The 21,232-nt window shown below is 42.3% G+C and overlaps 1 protein-coding gene across 1 annotated transcript in view; it reads right to left on the reverse strand.

The window, feature by feature from the left end:
- c19h20orf96 (chromosome 19 C20orf96 homolog) overlaps positions 1–21,232 on the reverse strand; it is a 48,149-nt gene that overhangs the window by 3,210 nt on the left and 23,707 nt on the right. The window contains exons 6-10 of the mRNA XM_048550570.2: positions 20,634–20,733; positions 19,915–20,072; positions 19,365–19,466; positions 10,096–10,182; positions 9,113–9,231 (exon numbers count right to left, since the gene is read on the reverse strand). Of these exons, the coding sequence (XP_048406527.1) occupies positions 9,113–9,231; positions 10,096–10,182; positions 19,365–19,466; positions 19,915–20,072; positions 20,634–20,733 (566 nt within the window). The remainder of the gene's footprint in view (positions 1–9,112; positions 9,232–10,095; positions 10,183–19,364; positions 19,467–19,914; positions 20,073–20,633; positions 20,734–21,232) is intronic.

A 21,232-nucleotide genomic window follows, 5' to 3' on the forward strand; every position in this document is an offset into this window, starting at 1 on the left:
GGCTCTGTAGGAATTCAAAATGCTCATTATACACAATTATTATCCACTTTACAATTACGTACTTCACTATGGGAACTGTGCTAATGTGGGTAGGAATATACTCAAAATATTCAGTCAAAGGTCATGCAGCAAGTTGACTCAATGAGTGTCAGTCACAGACATGTGAAAAGGATAATTTTTGTCAGCAGCAGATCCAGTAGCTACATAATATAAACAGACACACCAGTGCCTTTTAAAGAGGTGTTGAAGCAAGTCATCATCTACCTAATTTGAGGTGGGCACAAACAGATCCCTTAGACGCTATTTCACAAGAAGCAGATGAGTTCTTCCTGCTGTCCTGGTCAATATCAATCCCTCACAATCTACACTTACAGATAATTCAGTAATTTACTTAATTGCAATGTGGGATTGAGCAGAAATTGCATATCTTGATTTCTTACATTATATCATTGCGTAGACTTAAAATGTATTTCATTTAATGAAGTGGATTGAACTGTCTGAGGTCAGCAAAACTTCAAAAATAAGACGTCTTTTTAAATTAAAATGCAATGTATGAAACAAATACAGTTCATATACTATAATGCTCAAATAATATGCATTACCTTTCTTTTAATACGTGTTGTACTTGAAATTCTTACAAGAGATTGACAGATAATGGAAAGCAGCAGAAGACTGAATGGTGTTGGACAACAGCTGCCATTTGCACGCTATCTTTAGAATTACTAAATTTAGCAGAAAAATGCAAGTACTAACTATTTTCTTTTAATACGGAGGTTACTTTATATGGTTAGCTCATCACCAAAGAAGCTGTACTGAACGTGCACTTTTAATTGGGTGTAGACTTCTAGCCAAGCAGCATGCTTTAAAGGCTATTTTGTTTCGGTCTTCTTAACAGAGAATCACACATGAATGACACAAAGGGATTTAATGTCTATGCAGAGTTAGTGCTGATTGGAAACAATCATGTTGCAACATCAGCGAACTAGATTAAAACTGGGTTAAGCAAAGGCAGAAATCCAGTTGTACGTTAATATTCAACATTAAATCCACACAAAATAATCCTCAATCATTACAAAAACTAGCATTAAGTTTTCACTGTACTCACAATTCAGCTGAAAATACTAAGTAATGGAAATCTTCACAAATAGATTTGCAACCTTGTTTCACATTTCCCTCAGAGGAGGTTATAGATCAGATGATGATTTGATTTGAGTTGATTTGATTTGATTTATTATTGATGTGGAGATGCTGGTGTTGGACTGGAGTGGACAAAGTCAGAAGTCACACCACATCAGGTTATAGTTTAACAACCTTCATTTGAAATCACTAGCTTTTGGAGCACTGCTCCTTTATCAAGTGAAGTGGATGCCAAAAGTGGTCCAAAAACTTGACATTTCAATAAACTGTTGGACTATAACCTGGAGTCGTGTGACTTCTGGCTTTGATTTATTATTGCCACATGTACCTAGGCACAGCGAAAAATTTTGTTTTGCATGCAGTATAGGAAGATCGTTCCATACAATGTGCATCAGGGTAATAGAACAGAGCGAGAAATAAAATGTTACAGCTGCAGAGAACAAGGAGTGAGAACAACATTAAATTTGAGATATGAGAGGTCCTTGCAGAAGTCTAATAACTTAGGGAAGAAGCTGTTCTTGAATCTATTAGTACATGTTTAAGCTTTTGTACCTTCTGCTCAACGGAAGGGGTTTTAAGAGATTATAACTCAGTGTGGGAGGAGTTTTTGATTATGTTGGCTGCCTTTCCAAGGCAATGAGAAGTACAGATGGAGTCAATGGATGGAAAGTTGGCTTGTATGATAGACTGGGCGTGTTCACAACTCTGTCGTTTCTTCTAGTCACGGGCAGAGCAGTTGCCATACCAAGTTGTGTTGCACCTGGATAGAATGTTTTCTCTGGTGCATCTGTAAATATTGGTAAGAGTGTTTATGGACTTGTTGAATTTCCTTAGCCTCCTGAGGAAATGGAGGCAGTCTTGTGTTTATTTTTGAATGAATCCAGGGGGAACTGCTGAAAAAGCATGACTAATATGAGTGCCTGCTGCATTCAATTTTAAGGATCATGTTTCATGGAGCATAAACATAGGTGTGGGCCATTTGGCCCCTCAAGTCATTGCCATTATTCAATGGCATGTATGATCAATACAAGGTTAATCTACCCCACTGGAGTCCATGATCCTTAATGTCCAACAAACGCCAAATAATTTCCATTTCAACATTTTCAATCAACACCAAACATTTAGATTGACTTTCATCACCCTGTATCTGAAGGAAGTACTTCCTGACATCCCTCGAATGACTTAATTGCAATTTTAAGGTTACGCCGTCTTGTTCTGAATCCTTCCACTAGAGGAAAACCTCCCCCTAGACACTCTACACCAATCCCACTAATCAGAAACATCTCATGAGATCACTATTAATCTTCAATGCTCGACAGGATGGGGTGAGAAACATGGCATAGTGTTGCTGAACTGGACACAATGGCAAGGCAAGGTCCCTGCAACATTACTCCCTGATGTGACTTCCTGGAATTTTTTTTCACCCAATGTAACTGGTGGTGTGACAATGTAATTGCATAAATTGTTTCAACAAAGAAAGAAGAATTTAATACATTTGTTACAACACTCAACTTGCTTCGCCTGGACAATTGTGCAACTCATTAAACATTACAGACATACCAAGTCGCCATAATCTTACCAGACCACAGCACTGCTCTCTCAATAGACAAGCAGATGAGTGGTGGTGATTTAACCCAAAGGCCAAAATACCTCAGGCAAGGGGAGAGGTTGAGAAGGAGACTCCTTCACAGTAACCTCAGCCTGTACAGGAATTGAACCCATGCTGTCAACATCATACTGCTTTGCAAACCAACTGTCCAACCTACTGAGCTAAACCAACCTGCTCTGATGGGAGTATGGCCCTGAAACAGCAACTTGGATTCCTCTCCGACCTGCCTCTGACCTGTTGGCTGTCTGCAGCAATTCATGGTTTTTGTGGTTACGTACATTTGGCAGTGGTTCTGAAGTGTCTTATTCTAAAATTAAATAAGTAGCTTGCTAGTGGCTTTGCTTAAGCTAATTACTAGACTTTAGATTTTTTTGAAAAAGTCATACCTCCCTTTGGCTTGGTTCAGTATCAGTAGCTGCCTCATTTTCAGATCACAGGCAGTTTGCATGGACACAATGAATTCTTGCAACTGAATGCAGCAGCGTACCTCCACCTTTGACAAACCCGCCGATCAGTTTCAAACACATTGAGACATTTGTGGGGCATAAACCCCAACAATGCTGGCCAACAATTTAATCAGAACTACCCAAGGAATGATAGATATTTCTAATCAACTTGGTCAGACGTGGTATGACATACATCTAGAGGAGGTGGGACTTGATCCCCTAGCCCTGAAGCACGGCCATTACCACTGCATCAGAGGCAGTATGACGAAGGCTCATTAGATTAACTACTGGAATAAAGGGGCTATCCAATGGAGAGGTCATGCACAATGAGTCTGTTGAGAAGCTGCTTTCACTGACTACAGAGTCCCAAATGAGGAGTCATTCCTTGTGCTTTAAAAAGTCAGCCATTTAGGATTCAAGCAAGGAGAAGTTCGTTCGCTTAGAAAGATACAGACTTGGAAATTCTCTACTTCAGAGAGATGTTAATGCTCAATTGTTGAGTAAATTCAAAAGAGAGAAATTGATTGATTGCTGGAGATCAATGTAGTGGGAAAATAGGTGAGGTAGTTGGTCAGCTGATGGACTTATTAAAGGGTAGAGCGGGCTTGAGGGGCTGCATAATTTATTCCTGTTCTTATCTTCTTATATCACTGTCTTCAGCATACCTTCTACTGCATTTTCAATACAAAATGTAAATGTGACTGACAGTTATTAATTTTAATAGGTGCTGTGTGATGCATCAAATAATTAATCATGGTCAAACCACTGATTTTCTTTTAACAATGAGGCAGATGATGCAGCAGAGCTTTTCAGAGAGATTTAGGAGATGTAGAGAGACAAAGGGAATCAAATGGAAGAGTGAAGGTGATTATTGGTTAACATTTCCCACGAACCAATATCATATGCATCAGCAACATCTCTAAACAGCAATAATACAGTATATTAAAATTTACCAAATGGAGAAAAGACAGGCGAACAGTTGATTTATCTGCTCTGATTTGGATCATTTATATGGAACCTTTATTGAAGTTAAAATGTGAAGGAGCTTCAGGGGAGCATTATCAAACAAAAGTTGACATTGAGTCATTACGACCAGAACTGAAGCAACACAAAGATCTCAGAAGGTTGTTGGGCCAGAAAAGATGGCAGGGGTCAGGAAGGTTGAAGTATGACAACAGGGTTAGGAATTTTCATCAATATTATCCTGCACAGTGCTTCAGATTTGTTGAAATTGAGATCCATACACGAACAGGACTCCAGTCCTTTTATAGATAAGGTGTATGGAGAAACGTCAGCAGCAGCTTCCCTAGTTTCAACAAACAGCTTCCCCACACCTACACACCCCTCGCAGCCTCATTTCCCCGAGACACCAATTTCATAACTCACTTGGAAACCAATAGGCAACTGGAGGGTGATTTTGCCTGCCAGCAGCCTCTGTGCCTATGAAGGTGAGCTGAAGGGGGAATTTGCTACATTTTGAACAAGGCCTAGTCTTGTGCTTCCCAAACTTTTTGTCACTGTGACCCTGGGTGTGGTCTTCAATTGTCACAATCCCTCAATGAGAATTACAAGAGCAAGTTCGGGAGGCCTGTGAAAGTGGCAGCCTGTCAGACAGGGAGAAACGGTTATTACTTGGAGCTCTACAGTGGCTATCCCTGTCTCAGAGCTCAGAATTCAAAAATTCAGCTCACTTGGGGTCCCTTTGGGAAGGCTTAGCCAAGTTATTAGAATTGCAGCAAACTTTATCTCCCGCTGCTGGGTGGGAAAACAACATGCTAAAGCTGATATCGAGATGATATCGAGCTTGGTTTTAAAATTTTAAGGCGATAGGAAGATCAATTTGTGAGAATACTCAAAGAAGGTCTCCACAAGGATGGAGCAAAGACCGCAAATTGGAGAAGACAGCAGTAGAGTAAAGAAAATGAAACAATGATTTCAGAATGTGGGAGCTTCCCTCCATGCTTTAGTAGGAGGCAGCAGTGGCTATACGGCAAAGTGACCTTTAATAAAACAGTCTTTGACACATGTCTTAGGAAAGGATGCAGAGAAGCTTCAGCAGGGTGTTACCAGCTGGGGATGATGGGCTTCGCTTATATGCAAAGAGACTAGAGTAGTTGGATTGTCCTCAAAACAGAGGTGGTTCGTAGTTGACACAAAACAGGCTTCCAAGATAAGGTCATAAAATGTGAGGCTGGATGAACAGAGCAGGCCAAGCAGCATCTCAGGAGCACAAAAGCTGACGTTTCGGGCCTAGACCCTTCATCAGAGAGGGGGATGGGGAGAGGGAACTGGAATAAATAGGGAGAGAGGGGGAGGCGGACCGAAGATGGAGAGAAAAGAAGATAGGTGGAGAGAGCGTAGGTGGGGAGGTAGGGGGGGGATAGGTCGGTCCAGGGAAGACGGACAGGTCAAGGAGGTGGGATGAGGTTAGTAGGTAGCTGGGGATGCGTCTTGGGGTGGGAGGAAGGGATGGGTGAGAGGAAGAACCGGTTAGGGAGGCAGAGACAGGTTGGACTGGTTTTGGGATGCAGTGGGTGGGGCGGAAGAGCTGGGCTGGTTGTGTGGTGCAGTGGGGGGAGGGGACGAACTGGGCTGGTTTAGGGATGCAGTAGGGGAAGGGGAGATTTTGAAACTGGTGAAGTCCACATTGATACCATTGGGCTGCAGGGTTCCCAGGCGGAATATGAGTTGCTGTTCCTGCAACCTTCGGGTGGCATCATTGTGGCACTGCAGGAGGCCCATGATGGACATGTCATCTAGAGAATGGGAGGGGGAGTGGAAATGGTTTGCGACTGGGAGGTGCAGTTGTTTGTTGCGAACTGAGCGGAGGTGTTCTGCAAAGCGGTCCCCAAGCCTCCGCTTGGTTTCCCCAATGTAGAGGAAGCCGCACCGGGTACAGTGGATGTAGTATACCACATTGGCAGATGTGCAGGTGAACCCCTGCTTAATGTGGAATGTCATCTTGGGGCCTGGGATGGGGGTGAGGGAGGAGGTGTGGGGACAGGTGTAGCATTTCCTGCGGTTGCAGGGGAAGGTGCCGGGTGTGGTGGGGTTGGAGGGCAGTGTGGAGCGAACAAGGGAGTCACGGAGAGAGTGGTCTCTCCGGAAAGCTGACAGGGGAGGGGATGGAAAAATGTCTTGGGTGGTGGGGTCGGATTGTAAATGGCGGAAGTGTCGGAGGATAATGCGTTGTATCCGGAGGTTGGTAGGGTGGTGTGTGAGAACGAGGGGGATCCTCTTGGGGCGGTCCGGAGAGACCACTCTCTCCGTGACTCCCTTGTTCGCTCCACACTGCCCTCCAACCCCACCACACCCGGCACCTTCCCCTGCAACCGCAGGAAATGCTACACCTGTCCCCACACCTCCTCCCTCACCCCTATCCCAGGCCCCAAGATGACATTCCACATTAAGCAGAGGTTCACCTGCACATCTGCCAATGTGGTATACTGCATCCACTGTACCCGGTATGGCTTCCTCTACATTGGGGAAACCAAGCGGAGGCTTGGGGACCGCTTTGCAAAACACCTCCGCTCAGTTCGCAACAAACAACTGCACCTCCCAGTCGCAAACCATTTCCACTCCCCCTCCCATTCTCTAGATGACATGTCCATCATGGGCCTCCTGCACTGCCACAATGATGCCACCCGAAGGTTGCAGGAACAGCAACTCATATTCCGCCTGGGAACCCTGCAGCCACATGGTATCAATGTGGACTTCACCAGTTTCAAAATCTCCCCTTCCCCTACTGCATCCCTAAACCAGCCCAGTTCATCCCCTCCCCCCACTGCACCACACAACCAGCCCAGCTCTTCCCCCCCACCCACTGCATCCCAAAACCAGTCCAACCTGTCTCTGCCTCCCTAACCGGTTCTTCCTCTCACCCATCCCTTCCTCCCACCCCAAGCCGCACCCCCATCTACCTACTAACCTCATCCCACCTCCCTGACCTGTCCGTCTTCCCTGGACCAACCTATCCCCTCCCTACCTCCCCACCTACACTCTCTCCACCTATCTTCTTTTCTCTCCATCTTCGGTCCGCCTCCCCCTCTCTCCCTATTTATTCCAGTTCCCTCTCCCCATCCCCCTCTCTGATGAAGGGTCTAGGCCCGAAACGTCAGCTTTTGTGCTCCTGAGATGCTGCTTGGCCTGCTGTGTTCATCCAGCCTCACATTTTATTGTCTTGGAATTCTCCAGCATCTGCAGTTCCCATTATCTCTGATACTATTCCAAGATAAGGTCATTTGGGATAGTAGCTATTGTAAAACTTGGGCCAGAGGATTAACAACCAGGGCTGAGAAATTTTACATAATTGACAACAAACCCAAAAGGTAGAGATTTTTTCAGAATTGTCTCAATCTAGAACAGTGATTCCATAAATAATTCCAAAGAGAGTTGAGCATGTATTTAGAGTCATTGAGACATACAGCAGGGAAACAGAGTATTCGATCCAACTCGTTCATGCCAACCAGATATCCTAAATAAATCTAGTCCCATTTTACAGAATTTAGTCTGTATCCCTCTAAACCTTTCTAGTTATTTACCCAAGCAGGTGCCTTTTAAATGGTGTGCAAAAATAGAAGCTGCTGGAAAAGCTCAGCAAGTCTGTTAGCGTCTGTGAAGAAAATAATGAACAGAGCAGTTCTTTGAGGGTCAGTTCAGGCATGACGGCCAAATAACCTTCACTTGGACTGCTATACTTCTCTGTTATTAAAGGGTTTGTTTTGGCATTTTCATTCCAGACTATGTCAACACAATGTGATTTTTTTTCTTCACAGATGCTGCCAGACCTGCTGAGCTTTTTCCAGTAACTTCCAGCAGTTCTTTCAGTTTTTATTTTAAATGTCGTAATTGTACCAGCCTCCACCACTTCCTCTGGCACTCTGCCATTCCACACATGCAGAAAAATGAAGAAGGGTCCAGACCCGAAACATCAGCTTTCCTACTCCTCTGATGCTGTTTGGCCTGGTGTTCATCCAGCTCTACACCTTGTTATCTCAAACTTCAGAGTAGTTGCTTTCTAGTCTTTTAAAAATTTGTTTCCAGAATTAGGTAGATCTGGCAAGACACTAGTTGTTATTCAGTTCTTCATACATGATCAGCAGCTGCTCAGGCTGGGATGTCCACACTGAGTTAAAAGGTCACGATCAAAAGCAGGAACTGTACTGAGCAAGAAGAGATCTACAGCTGATGTTCCCTTTGCTGATCACCTCGATTCAGTCTGCAAGTTTGACTTTAGGCTTCAAGTTACTTGACAGTTCATTCTCTGCCTTACTACCACTTTGAACACTGTCCTTGGCCTTCCCTCCTGTCTAAATGAATGTTTTATTACTTTAAAGGCACCATATCAATACAGGCTGTGGTTACAGAGCTGCAGATTATATCCCAATCCTCTAGTCTACAAGCTGAGAAGAAGTGCTGCAGATGTTCATCTTAAGCCAGCTGCCCAAAATGAATCTTGCCCAATCAGCAGCTTTTCTTCTTTTCACCGAGTGATTATCTCACATGTGCCTCACTTTGGTGGCTCTGATGATGCTGAAACCACTTATCGTGCAAGAAATTGAGCTGGCAATCCAACATTCGATGTTCACGTGAACCGGTGAATATCTCAGCCAAGTCACTCACTCAACAGGCACAGAATTCCTGGGTGATATTTCCCTCCCTGTCTAAGCCAAAGACCGAGACTAGTTTGAGCAATCCTAACCTCACCCTGGCTGAACTTAATTTACTCAGCAGAGAACAGGGACCCCTCTGTTACATGCGAGTGAACACCTTCCCGAAGCATCAGGAAAACTTTGCAGTCTCTTCCTTAGTCTACAACTGCACTGCATACCTCATCATTTTTATACCAGTGGGGAATATCCAATTCACTTATGCTTTAATAAGACCCCTGCAACAGTTTCAGGCCAATGAAGATACGTACTTTGGCTGCTTTTTAAAAATGTCTGCGAAGATCTCCTCTCTGCTGTCCCTCTTTGCTTTTAACAGTTGTAACAGTTTCTGCTGCAAAGCCAAGTTGTTCCTTTCCATTTTTCTGTTCAGCTGTGCATTCGGAAAAAAAAAGTCAGTAAGATTAGAGAAGCTTATTTTCTACTTTGCAGCAGTTGAATAATCCGAAAACAGTCAATAGATCTGACAGGTTCTTAAATGATCTAGTTTTTTCCCAGTCTGGTCTAGTCTACCAGCACAGTATAGCTTAATCAAAAACAGAGTAATTTCCTGATAAATATAACTTCTACCCCTGTCCTCATGGCTTTGTTCCCACAGTTTATTTTACAGTAACTTCTGCAAAAAGACCATGATGAGTTAGGGACTGTGAGCGGGTCATTTTGACCTGACTTACAGGTTTGGGCAACCCATAGAATGCAGTGGAATGTCAGTCTCAAATACTGCCTAATATTACCGTCCAAGGCCTTTCAATGGGCTGGAAAACCAGGTGGATATAAAATCTCGTGTTGTCCTATCCATCAGTTTCAGGACACGTATGGTCAGGTAAAAAGTGACTCTCTGCAACTATGTGCAACTAAACTGAAACTGCCTTGGCAAAGCAGACACTCTGCTGACAAGGGCTTCACACATCAAAAACTTATAGCAACAAGGAGATTTCAAATAATGACTGCAGGAATCTGCTGAATTATGTATCACTGGTAGCAGCTCCTTCTAAGCACACGATTAGTTATACAACATTGCATAATGGTGAAAAGGTGGTTCTCAGTGTACCCGCAATGTCTGAAGCTCTGAGGTCTGAGCACAGTACAGACTCAATTGAGGCCCCAGAATTTTATGACCAAAAACACAAAGCTGACATCAAAGAATATATCTGACAATGCTTAAAAGCTGGAATTGATATTGTATAACCATTTGGAGAGGTCAAAGATTAATTCAAACTAGATCCTCAGAACTGACCTCTCTGTGAACTTCTATTTCCTTCTTCATCACTGTATTGTGGAACATTAGCTCTTGTAATCCTGGAGGAATGAAACGGAATTGTTCCTGCCAGTATAAAATAATAGCTATTAAAAATGAATCACAGCCAAAAAAGTAACAAATCCTCATTATAGCTGAAGTTGTAAGGGTACAGTACTGTTATTGTTATATTACGTTGTAGTAGTTTAAGAATTTGAATTCAAACGTAACAAAGAAAATGAAAAGCTGATACGACTGAATGTGCTGGTGAAACTGTGGGATTGTTATAAAAAAACCAACTGCCTCACTAACATCAGTCAGGGAAGAAAATCTTCTGCTTCACCCGAAATACAACCCAAGTCCTGCACCAACATAATATTAACTGTCTCCACCATGGCCCAGTAAACCAAACAATTTCATACGGCTTGGTTTAAAGACTTTATTTGATACTGTTGTTGTGAAGTACCTTGGATACTTTTTATGTGAAAACCGTTATACAAGTGCAGGTTATTATCAAAACAGTATAACTTTCTCAAGTCCAGGGACTGGCAATAAATGCCAGCCTTAGTAATAGTAGCCTCATTCAACCATGGAATAATAGAAAAAATTGCAAATTGCAGTGAGGTGCTAACCAATTGTTCTGCTTCAAAGCGCTAAGCTCTGGTTTTGTTCATGTGATTGCAGTTGAGTAGGTCGTACTGTACAGCACAACAGCTACTGAATCATCCACGCTTGTTTTCAATCCTTTACAACTCTTTAATGTTTTGCAAGTCCCAGTGGGAAAGTTTGAGGGGCAACACATTCACACAATGGCCTCGACAAATGAGGTTCTTAAATTTGTCATCATTCTTATATGAAGATTTTGAAACAAGGAATCCTTTAGACTGTATGGTGGTTCAGCAGTTAGCACTGCTGCCTCACAGCGCCAGGGACCTGGGTTCAATTTCAGCCTCAGGAGACTGTGTGCGGAATTTGCACCTTGTCATCGCGCCTGCATGAGTTTTCTCTGGGTGTTCTGGTTTCCTCCCACAGTCCCAAGATGTGCAGGTTCGGGGCAGTGGCCCTGCTAAGTTGCCCACAGTGTCCAGGGATGTGTATGTTAGGTGGATGAGCCAAGGGAAATGCAGGGTTACAGGGAAAGGGTAGGGGGATGAGTTTGGGTGGGATGCTCTTCAGAGAGTTGGTGTGGACTCCATGATGAGTGTTGTACAATTGGGACAAATAACAAATTTTAAATTGTAAAGACTGTATCTTTTTATTTTTCTGTATTTTTGATTGTGGACTGAAATAGGAAACAAGAAGTATTTTTAGAACTAAACATTGTGGAAAAGGTTACAGCACTTTTTAAAAGACAGTTACTTGACACTAATTTTAATTCCTGTTGACACTGCTGTTTGTTCAAACAATGACAGAGACTACTACAGATGAGATGGAGCCAGGGAGTTTGTACAAAACCGAGATTTAGCCTGCAAGAAGTAGCTGATTGACAACGGTCACCACTCCACAGACCAATGATAAAGGTCTTCTATCTCCCAACAATTGTAAGATTGGCTCTCTGATAGTTGTGGATGTGAATGTTTCTTCGGAAGCTAATGGATCTCCAAAAAGGAAGGAGCTATAATAGTCATACAGCATGGAAACAGATCCACTGCCAAACCAGTCCGTGATGAACATAATCCCAAACTAAACTAGTCCCACCTGCCTGCTCCTGGCTCATGTCCCTCCAAACCTTTCCTATTCATGTACTTATCCAAAAGTCTTTTAATTGTTGCAGTTGTGCCGACATCCACCACTTTGTCAGGAAGTTCATTCGACAAGCGAACCACTCCCATGTCTTTGCTAATTCTCTCTCCTCACCTTAAAAATATGCCCCCTCATCTTCAAATCCCCCACCCTATGGAAAAGACAACTATCATTAACCCTATCTATAACCTCATGATTTTATAAACTTCTATAAGGTCATATACTCCAGTGAAAAAAGTCTCAACCTATCCAGCCTTTCTTTATAACTGAAACCTTTCATACCAGGCAACATGCTAGTAAATATCTTCTCAACTCTCTCCAGTTTAATAATATCCTTCCCATAACTGGGCCACTAGAACTGGTCACAGTATTCCAGAGGGGGGAAAAAAAATCAGCTCAAGCCTTAAGAAAACCAGTAGATTTTTCCTCATCAGAGCTGCAGCTCTTATCTAATAAGTCACAGAATTTGTAAGTATTAACAAGTCACCCTGTGCCTCCTGCAAGCAAATGGAAGTACCTGGAGAAGCAAGGAGCAGCAAGTCCTGACAGCCAAAAGATCATCACAGTGAATTTGTGGACGGGGACCATTAAACAGGGTAGTCAGCATGATTTTATGAGAGGAGGTCTTGTCTCACAAATTTTATTGACTTTTTTTGAGGAAGTAACAAAGATGATTGACGAGCGTAGGACATTGGATGTCGTCTACATGATCTTTAGCAAGCCCTGTGACAAGGTCCTTCATGGTAGGTTGGTTCAGAAGTTTAAATCTCATGGAATCCATGGTGAGTTAGCAAAAAGGATATAAAATTGGCTTCGTCACAAAAGATGAAGGTAGTTGAAGAGGGGTGGTTTTCTAACCTGAAGTCTGTGACCAGTGGTGTTCTGCAAGGATCAGTGCTGGGACCTGTTGTTTGTAATACACAAAATGATTTGGATGATAAGTAAGTTTGACTCTGATTAGTAACTTTGCAGACGACACAAGAATTGGTGGAGTGTAGATAGCAAGGAAGTTGTCCAAGGATACAGCAGGACATAAATCATAGAATCCCTCCAGTATGGAAACAGGCCATTTTGGCCCATCAAGTCCACACTGACTCTCCAAAGTGCATCCTAACCCAACCCACTCTCACCCTATCACTGTAACCCTGCATTTCTGATGGCTAATCCACCTAGTCTACAAACCCTAGTCACTATGGGCAATTTAGCATGGCCAATCCACCTAACCTACACATCTTTGGACTGTGGGAGGAAACCAGAGCACCCAGAGGAAACCCACACAGACACAGGGAGAATGTGCAAACTTCACACAGACAGTCGCCTAACGGCAGGATTGAACCTGTGTCCTGGGTGTTGTGAGGTAGCATTGCTAACTACTGAGCCACCATGCTGCACAAATCAGTTGGAAAGTTGAGAGGAGGAATGGCAGATGGAATTTTATCAAGACAAATGTGATGCATTTCGGGAGGTTAAAAGCAAGAGGAAAGTACACAGTGGGACCCTCAGGAATACTGATAAAGAGAGGGATCTTTGGGTCTAAGTACGCTGCAAGTGACAATACAAGTGGATAAGGTGGGAAAGAAGATGTACAGTATGCTTGCCTTTGTCTGTTGGAGCAGTGAGTACACAAGTTGGTGAGTCACATTGCAGCTGTTTAAGACGTTACTTTGGCCACATCTGGAGTAGTTTGTGCAGTTCTGGTTGCCACACTATTGGAAAGATGTGGAGGTTTTGGAGTGGGTACAAAAGAGGTTTACCAGAATGTTGCCTGGATTGAAGTGTATTAGCTATCATGAGAGGTTCAACAAAACTTGGATAATAAAATGTGAGGCTAGATGAACACAGCAGGCCCAGCAGCACCTTCCTCAACAAAACTTGGGTTTGTTTTCATTGGAGTATCAGAAGCTGAGGGGCAATCTGACAGATGTACATAAAATTAAAGAGGCATGAATAGGTGGAGTCAATATCCCAAAGTGGATGTGTCAAATATTAGAGGGAATAGGTTTAAGGTGAGAGGGGTAAGTTTGAAGATGAAGTGCAAGGGTTTTTCTTTTGTTACACAGAGGGTTGTAGGTGTGTGAAATGCTGCCAAGGGAGGCGGTAGAAGAAGATATGTTAGCAAAGTTTAAGAGGCATTTAGACAAACACATGAACAGCCAGAGAACAGGGGGATATGAACCACGTACAGTCAGGTGAGATTAGTTTAGAATGCCTTCATTGTCAGTGCAGACATGGTGGTCTGTAGGGCCTGTTCCCAAGTTGTCCTGCTGTCACTTGTTTCATTACGGTATTGAGCTGGAGGAACACAGCAAGTCAAGCAGCAGAGGAACAGGAACGTCGATGTTTTGGATTTACACCCGGCATCAGGGCCTAATTAAGGGTGTAAACCTGAAACATCGACTTTCCTGCTCCTCTGATGCTGCCTGGCCAGCTGTGTTCCTCCAGCTCCACCCTGTGTTGACTCTGACTCCAGCATCTGCAGCTCGTTAGCTCCAAGCAGCTGCTTTCACTTATTTAACGTGTTCATTAAAATCATCTCTTCAGTTTTGCTCTTCAACTTTCAAGCAATTTAAGACTTCTTTTCTAGACTTGTCAGGCCAGGCTGTTTTGGAGATCACTAAACTAATAACATTTCTGCTATTACAGTCCTTTTTTCTCTAACCCCTGGCATCATTGGTGACAGTGAGAGTGGCAGCAGGATGTTTCTCGGAGAATGGGCCAAAACATACGAGATCAAGCCCTTGTAGGGACTGCAAGCTCAGCATGGCTAAGCACTTAAAAAAAACTGTTGAACTTTCAACTGTATTTCTTTTTGCAATACTAAGAAGGAATGTAATGTTTATGCTTTAACTTTATTTCTTTATCTTTCTATTTTATACTAAGAGGGAGTGTAATGTTTAACTTTTAACTTTATACCTAAGGTTTTGTACCTGGGTACCTTTGTACCAAAGGTGGCATTGGGGACGATGACATTGTACACGCTTCACTGTACTTATGTACTTCTGCCTGTTCTGCGCTGTATTGTTCTATGTTCTATGTGCTTGAGTAAACATGATCATAAAATCTAATTCTAACTGAAAACCTGCGCACTGCCTCCTCCTCTCGATCATTCTGTCCTTCTGAGAGATAGATTCTCATTGCCAAATAATCACAATTTCGTTTTTCTCTCAAGCACTGACCTGTTCACCTCAAGGGCTTTAAAGACCAAATCTGAATGCTGTTGAACAAACAAATTTCCAGACACCAGCCACCACTCTCAGAACTCAAAAGTGGAACTAAAAGCATGTCTTCCCTGCTTCTTAACATAGACAATACAGAAATACAAATCAAACTTAAAGCTTCACATTGCTCCTTCACTTCAGAACCCAAGTTTTCACATAATGAAAATGACAAATGGAAACTAGTCTCACTGCCCCATTGTTTCCTCGAAGCCCTGCTTTTTCCTCTGCTTTCAAACATTACCCAGATATTAGGACTTTCAGCGAAAATCAAAATGAAGTAAATGTTGGCTTATAACCTCCTCAGCAAATTTGGCATTAAAGTAACATCTGGTGGTAGATGATCAACAATAGGTCCTTAAAAAATAGATCTGCCAACAAAAGGTTCCTTAATTACTTCACCATTACTCTATGACTGAGCTACTAATTTAAAATCTACTAATTACATTCACACAGTACATTTAACTGTTGATCAGCTGGCAATTTCAAAACTGAGATGGAAGGCAAGATTTTTAACAGCTACAGAAGACAGGTAGGTGGGGACCAGATCATGACTGATCCGTAACTATGAGTAGCTCTAGCAGATCAACTAAGGCAGTGACTGAATCAGGAAATGTACGGGTTGGAAATAGGTGATCTTAACGATAGCCGCAACTGGAAAGATAAGAATGAAACAAGAGTTACTGCTATCCCACCAGAAACATGTGAGAACATGATTGAAGAGATTGAACATGCAGGGGGTTTCAAGAAAAAGAGGCACGGATTTGAGTGGCCCAAAATTCCAGCAAAGTTACAAAGACGGTGCTGACCCTGCCAAGCAATGACCATTTTTGAACAAGAGAATCTAACCATTGCTACCTACTGTTCAATAATGGTGCCATAACTGGGTTTCCCATGATCAACATCCTAGGAGTGATCATTGACTAGAAATTTGAACTGGATCAGCCATATAAATACAATGTATAACAGCAGGTTGGAGGCTAGGAATTCTGCAGCAAATAACCCACCTCCTGACTTCCAAACCCATCTACCATCTACAAGGCACAAGTCAGGTGTTTGATGGAATACTCCCCATTTGCTTGGATGAAAATGATTCTAAGAACCCTCAAGAAGCTTGACACCATGCAGAACAAAGTAGCCTTTTTATTTGATAAACAGTCAAACCATCAACATTCACTGACTTCACCTCTAACAGCAGCAGCTGTTCAAGATGCATTACAGTAACTCATTGTGATAGCAAGAACTGCAAATGCTGGAGTCAGAGATAACAAACTGTGGAGCTGGAGGAACACAGCAGGCCAGGCAGCATCTGAGGAGCAGGAAAGTTGACATTTGTTACTTTCCTCTCGGAGAAGATGTCCTGAACTCCCAGCCTCAGTGTGGACTTGGCGAGATGTTCTCCTGGTCCCAGGTGGTGGTCTTTTGTCAGGTTGTGGTGGTCTTTTGGCCTAGGGTGGATTTCAGGCCTTGAAATAATTTCAGAGCAGCCTCCCGGCCACGAGTGCCTTGAGGTTAAGCCCATCACAATCTGCAGCTAGGCGCCTGTTGCGGAATTCTTACTTCTTTATCTTTCCAATTTTTTTCTCTACGAACTTACACTGAAGAATCTGTACCTATATACCGTGCTTCCAAGATGGCACTGCAAATAGCAACTTGTAAACTTTTCACTGTATTCATTTGAGTATGTGACAATAAAGCTGATTCAATTCATTGAAGCTCCTCCAAAAGCAGCTTTTAAACCTGTGGCTCTACTACGTAGAAGGTAATGGGCATCAGATATATGGGAACACCACCATCTGCTGGTTATCCACCTTGACACGCTATCTTAATTTAGAACCACATTGTCGTTCCCTCACAGTCTGTGTGTCAAGATCCTGGAGCTCCCATCTGAACAGCACTGTGGGTGTCCGTATGGACTGCACTGGTTGGAGAAAGCAGCTTTCCACCACTTTCTCAAAGGCAATTAGCGATGCATAATAAATGCTGGCCAAGCCAGAAACACTTAGTTCCCATGGACAAGTTTAAAAAACCCTACTCCTAATTTCATGGTTATGGCTGACTGTTCTGAATTCACCACCACCAGAAAGCTTTTCACCTGTATAACTAATCAACTTCTTTAATCACCTTAGAACACGTTGCCATTATAATATAAAACATAAATTATCAATTTTTGAATTCCATCATCCAATTTAGTACCTGGAACTTTCACAGACTGAAAAGATTTTTTTAAAAAATGACCCATTACACTGACGTAATACAACCACAGGCATGATTTGACCCAATCTCAAGAAACTAATGTGGACTAAAGAGAAGGCAGCCTGGGCTGAAATTAAACATTTTCTCCAAAGATAATGAAACCAGACAAATGCTTCCACCACAAATAACACCCCCATCCTCAGCTCAGAGGCATGAAAAGGCCCTTACCTCTTATGATTTACACCATGATGAGGATCTTCACAAGTTGGAGATAGAACTCCACCTATACTTAACAAACTTGAGACCAAAACTTGGGAACACAAGGAAGGATGAGGGGTGATGGGGTGATGACAAGAAGTTTGGTGAATGCATAGGACTGTGTAAAACAGATTGATAGGGAGGCTCTGCCAGATTGTAGTCTGTAGTTGTGTTGTTGTCAAGGATTCTGCAAAGATTCTCAAGCCAACAATGTCATTGATGATTAATTCTGAGGAAAGTAGAAAGTGTTACATAAACAAAAGAATAAATTAAGAACAAATACAACAAGCTATTTCAGGGAAAATATCTGACGGAGCAAGAGAGATGAAACTAAGAACGTAGAGTTTAAAAACAGAAAAAAATCTCTCACTCTCTGCTCCTTAAAAAGAAAAGTACTCAGTTCCCACAGAAGCAACAGAGAACCAGCAACAGGAAGCTGAGAACTTTAAAAATAAATACATTTGCTACTCAGGATGGTTTAAGAAGCCAGCTAACCACTTGTAGTCTTAGTTTAAAACATTACTTCTCAACAACACCCAAAGGACTCTAATCCACATATTATTCTTTCTTTCTTTTGTATAGGCTATCATTCCCTTTCAAATTTATACCTGGGTATGCAGACCTAAGTAACTTGACAATGAGACTTTATCATTTTTCCTGGAGTTGAGCAGGTAACAATCTTGCTCCTCTTTAATTCAAGAAAACTTTGTAATTGATATCTTATTGCTATCGTAAAAGTGAGTTGCTTACATTTTAGTTGCGAGAGGTACAGCCACACGCTAAAAAGCATAAGGCTTTATCGCAACAAACTGGGAAGCTATGGACAAGTCACATAAGTAGAGTGGTTACAAAAGTCGGTCAGAAGTTAGGAATCTTACAGAGAGTAACTTACCTATTAATTCTCTAAAGCCTGTCCACCATCTACAAAGCCAAAGTCAGTACTGTAACAGAATACTCCCCACTTGCCTGGATGAGCGCAGCTCCAACAACACTCAAGCAGCTTGACACTATCCTCAATAAAGCAGTGTACTAGGTTGATCCTGGATATGGTCAGTTAGTCCATTCATTAGAGACTCAGTAGCAGTAGTGTGTACTATCGAAAAGATTTATTGCAGATTCACCACAGCTCTTAGGCAGCACCTTTCAAACACATGACCACCGTAATCTGAAGGACAGGGCAGCAGATAAACGCTAACACAAAAACTTGCAAGTCTTCTCCAAGTTGCTCACCATCCAGATTTGGAAATATTTTGCTGTTCCTTCAGTGCTGTTGAGTCAAAATCCTGGAACTTGCTCCCTAACACTGTGGGTGCACATACACTAAACAGTGGTTTAAGAAAGAAGCTCAGTACCACTTTCTCAAAAGGTTACTAGGAATGGGTAATAAATGCTGGCACAACCAGCAACACCCACATCTCATGAACGAATTGAAACAAGATTTCTAGGTTCCAGTCCAGTCAATTTGTTTCCAAGCAATGTATCAGCAATTCCAAACAGGCAAAATATGTGCTCATTTAATCTTTTTGTTAACATATTTGAATATTTTCTGGTGAAATACAAAGTTAAATGTCAGAAAGTTAACAAACCTGTGACAGGAGATAAGAATAGATTCTTAAAATAAGAAAGGCTAGCCCTTCGGGATCTTCAGCTTGCGCCTACATTTAAATTAATGGCTGAAATGTACCTGATCTATTTATCGGTTTTGTTGCCTGTAGCCCTCGATACTTCTACCTAGTAAATCTCAGTGTTGAAATAATCAATTAACCGTCAACCTCAAAATCCTTTTTGAAGGATGAGGGGGGAAAAAGAGAAGAAAGGTCAGATTTTCTCCAACCTTCACTATTCTGAATTACTGACCTCAGCAATCTTCTGTAATATCTCTTGTTCTTTCTCCTTCAATGCATTTTGCAGTTTCTTCCTTTCTTCAAGTGCAATCTGCTCCACATCATCTAGCTCAGCCTGTTTGATATCAAAAGGAGACTGTTACCTGTGACTAATGTTGGCACGACTTCTGGAACCTACTAGGGTTCTTGGTAAGGCAACACAATTATTTTACAGGTAACAATGTGTGGAGCTGGAGGAACAGGAAAGCTGATGTTTCAGGTCAGGGTCCTTCTTCAGAAAATTCCATTGGAATGTAATTCCAAATTCCAAATTGAATTTTCTGAAGAAGGGCCCCGACCTGAAACGTCAGCTTTCCTAATCCTCTGATGTTGCCTGGCCTGCTGTGTTCCACCAGCTCCACACTTTCTTATCTCTGACTCCAGCATCTTCAGTTCTTGCTATAACAATTATTTTACATACAGCGAAGGCAGAAACTTGGGCTATCATGGGTTAAGGCTGCAATGTAACAGGCAAGAATCATTTTACAACAGACGCTTGGCAGTAACGTGACAGCTCCACTTACTTGGTGTTTTTCTGGGAGTTTCCCAATTTCTCTCTGCAGTTCCGCAATTTTCAAAGCATACACAGGAAACTCTCTGTCTCTGAAGTCCTTCAGCATGTTAATTTCTTCCTGCGCATTCCGAATTCTTGAGTTAATTTCCGCCAGCTGACGATGCAACTCTTAAAAAATAAAAACATTTGTGACAGATTTACTTGATAACAGGCATTCCATTTTACTAAAGCAAAAGCAAGATACTGTGCAAAATCTGAAATAAAATGCACAAAGTATTTCCTTGGCTAGGCATCACCTGTAGGCAAGAAAAGAGTTAATTTTGAATGGAGTCATCTTCAAAACCATGATGAATAAACAGTCAACTCAAAATGATGGAATTCCCCAAGCAGGCACCCAGAACTCAAGACCACGAACATAGCAGATCCTCCTTGATTCTGAAGAAGGGCAAGATAGCAATTAGGCATTGTAACCATGGTTGATGTCTCCTTTCTATCTTTTTTATTCACTGTAGGATGCAGGCATTGCTGGCTGGCAGCATTTATTGTCCGTCCACTGTTGCCTTTCAGTTAATGGTAGAGAGCCGTCTTCTTGAATCACACATGTGCTGTAGGTAGACACAATGCCTTGAGGGAGGAAATTCCAGGATTTCGACCCAGTGACAGTGAAGAAATTACCCTCATAGTTACAAAGGAAATATAATCACAATGGACAAACAGTTCTTCACTGACCTCCAGATTTTTGTCCCACTATTTCTTCAGTGACCTTAAGGTCATTCTTTGCTGCTTCAATCTCCTGTCGCTTCCATTCACTTACACCAGAAATTCCTTTCTTACATACAAAATGAAAGAAGAAATTGAAAAAAACAATGTCAGATTTGAGAGAACACATCCAATTTGCTCACACTTCTTTCTGGTCAGTTTCTTGTTGCAAAATATGCTGATACAAACAACTATACCACCACATTCTGCAACCTAAGTCAGGGATTGTGCATCAAAGTTAACATTAAGACTGCGAGCAGACTTTTCATGTGGCAGCAGCAAGTCAGCTGATTTTCCTGGCTTGTCAGCCCGTTATGCTAACTTGACCTGACCCAGGTGTTAGCCTGTTTACTGAGCAAGCATTGGAAGGATATTTCACAGCAATTTTGTAGGCTACATTCCATGGAAATTCCTCAGACCTAACTGTTTGGTTCCCTTAGGTTTCCTTGTGGAAATAATTCAAGCTGTACACTTTCCTCTTTTATTCTTTTTCATTGGCTTGGACAATATTTATTGGACATGACTAATTGCTCGAACTGGTGGTAGTGGTGGTCGGTTGCCTTCTTGAG

This window comes from Stegostoma tigrinum, chromosome 19 (genome assembly GCF_030684315.1).
Source record: "Stegostoma tigrinum isolate sSteTig4 chromosome 19, sSteTig4.hap1, whole genome shotgun sequence".
Lineage (NCBI taxonomy): Eukaryota > Metazoa > Chordata > Chondrichthyes > Orectolobiformes > Stegostomatidae > Stegostoma > Stegostoma tigrinum.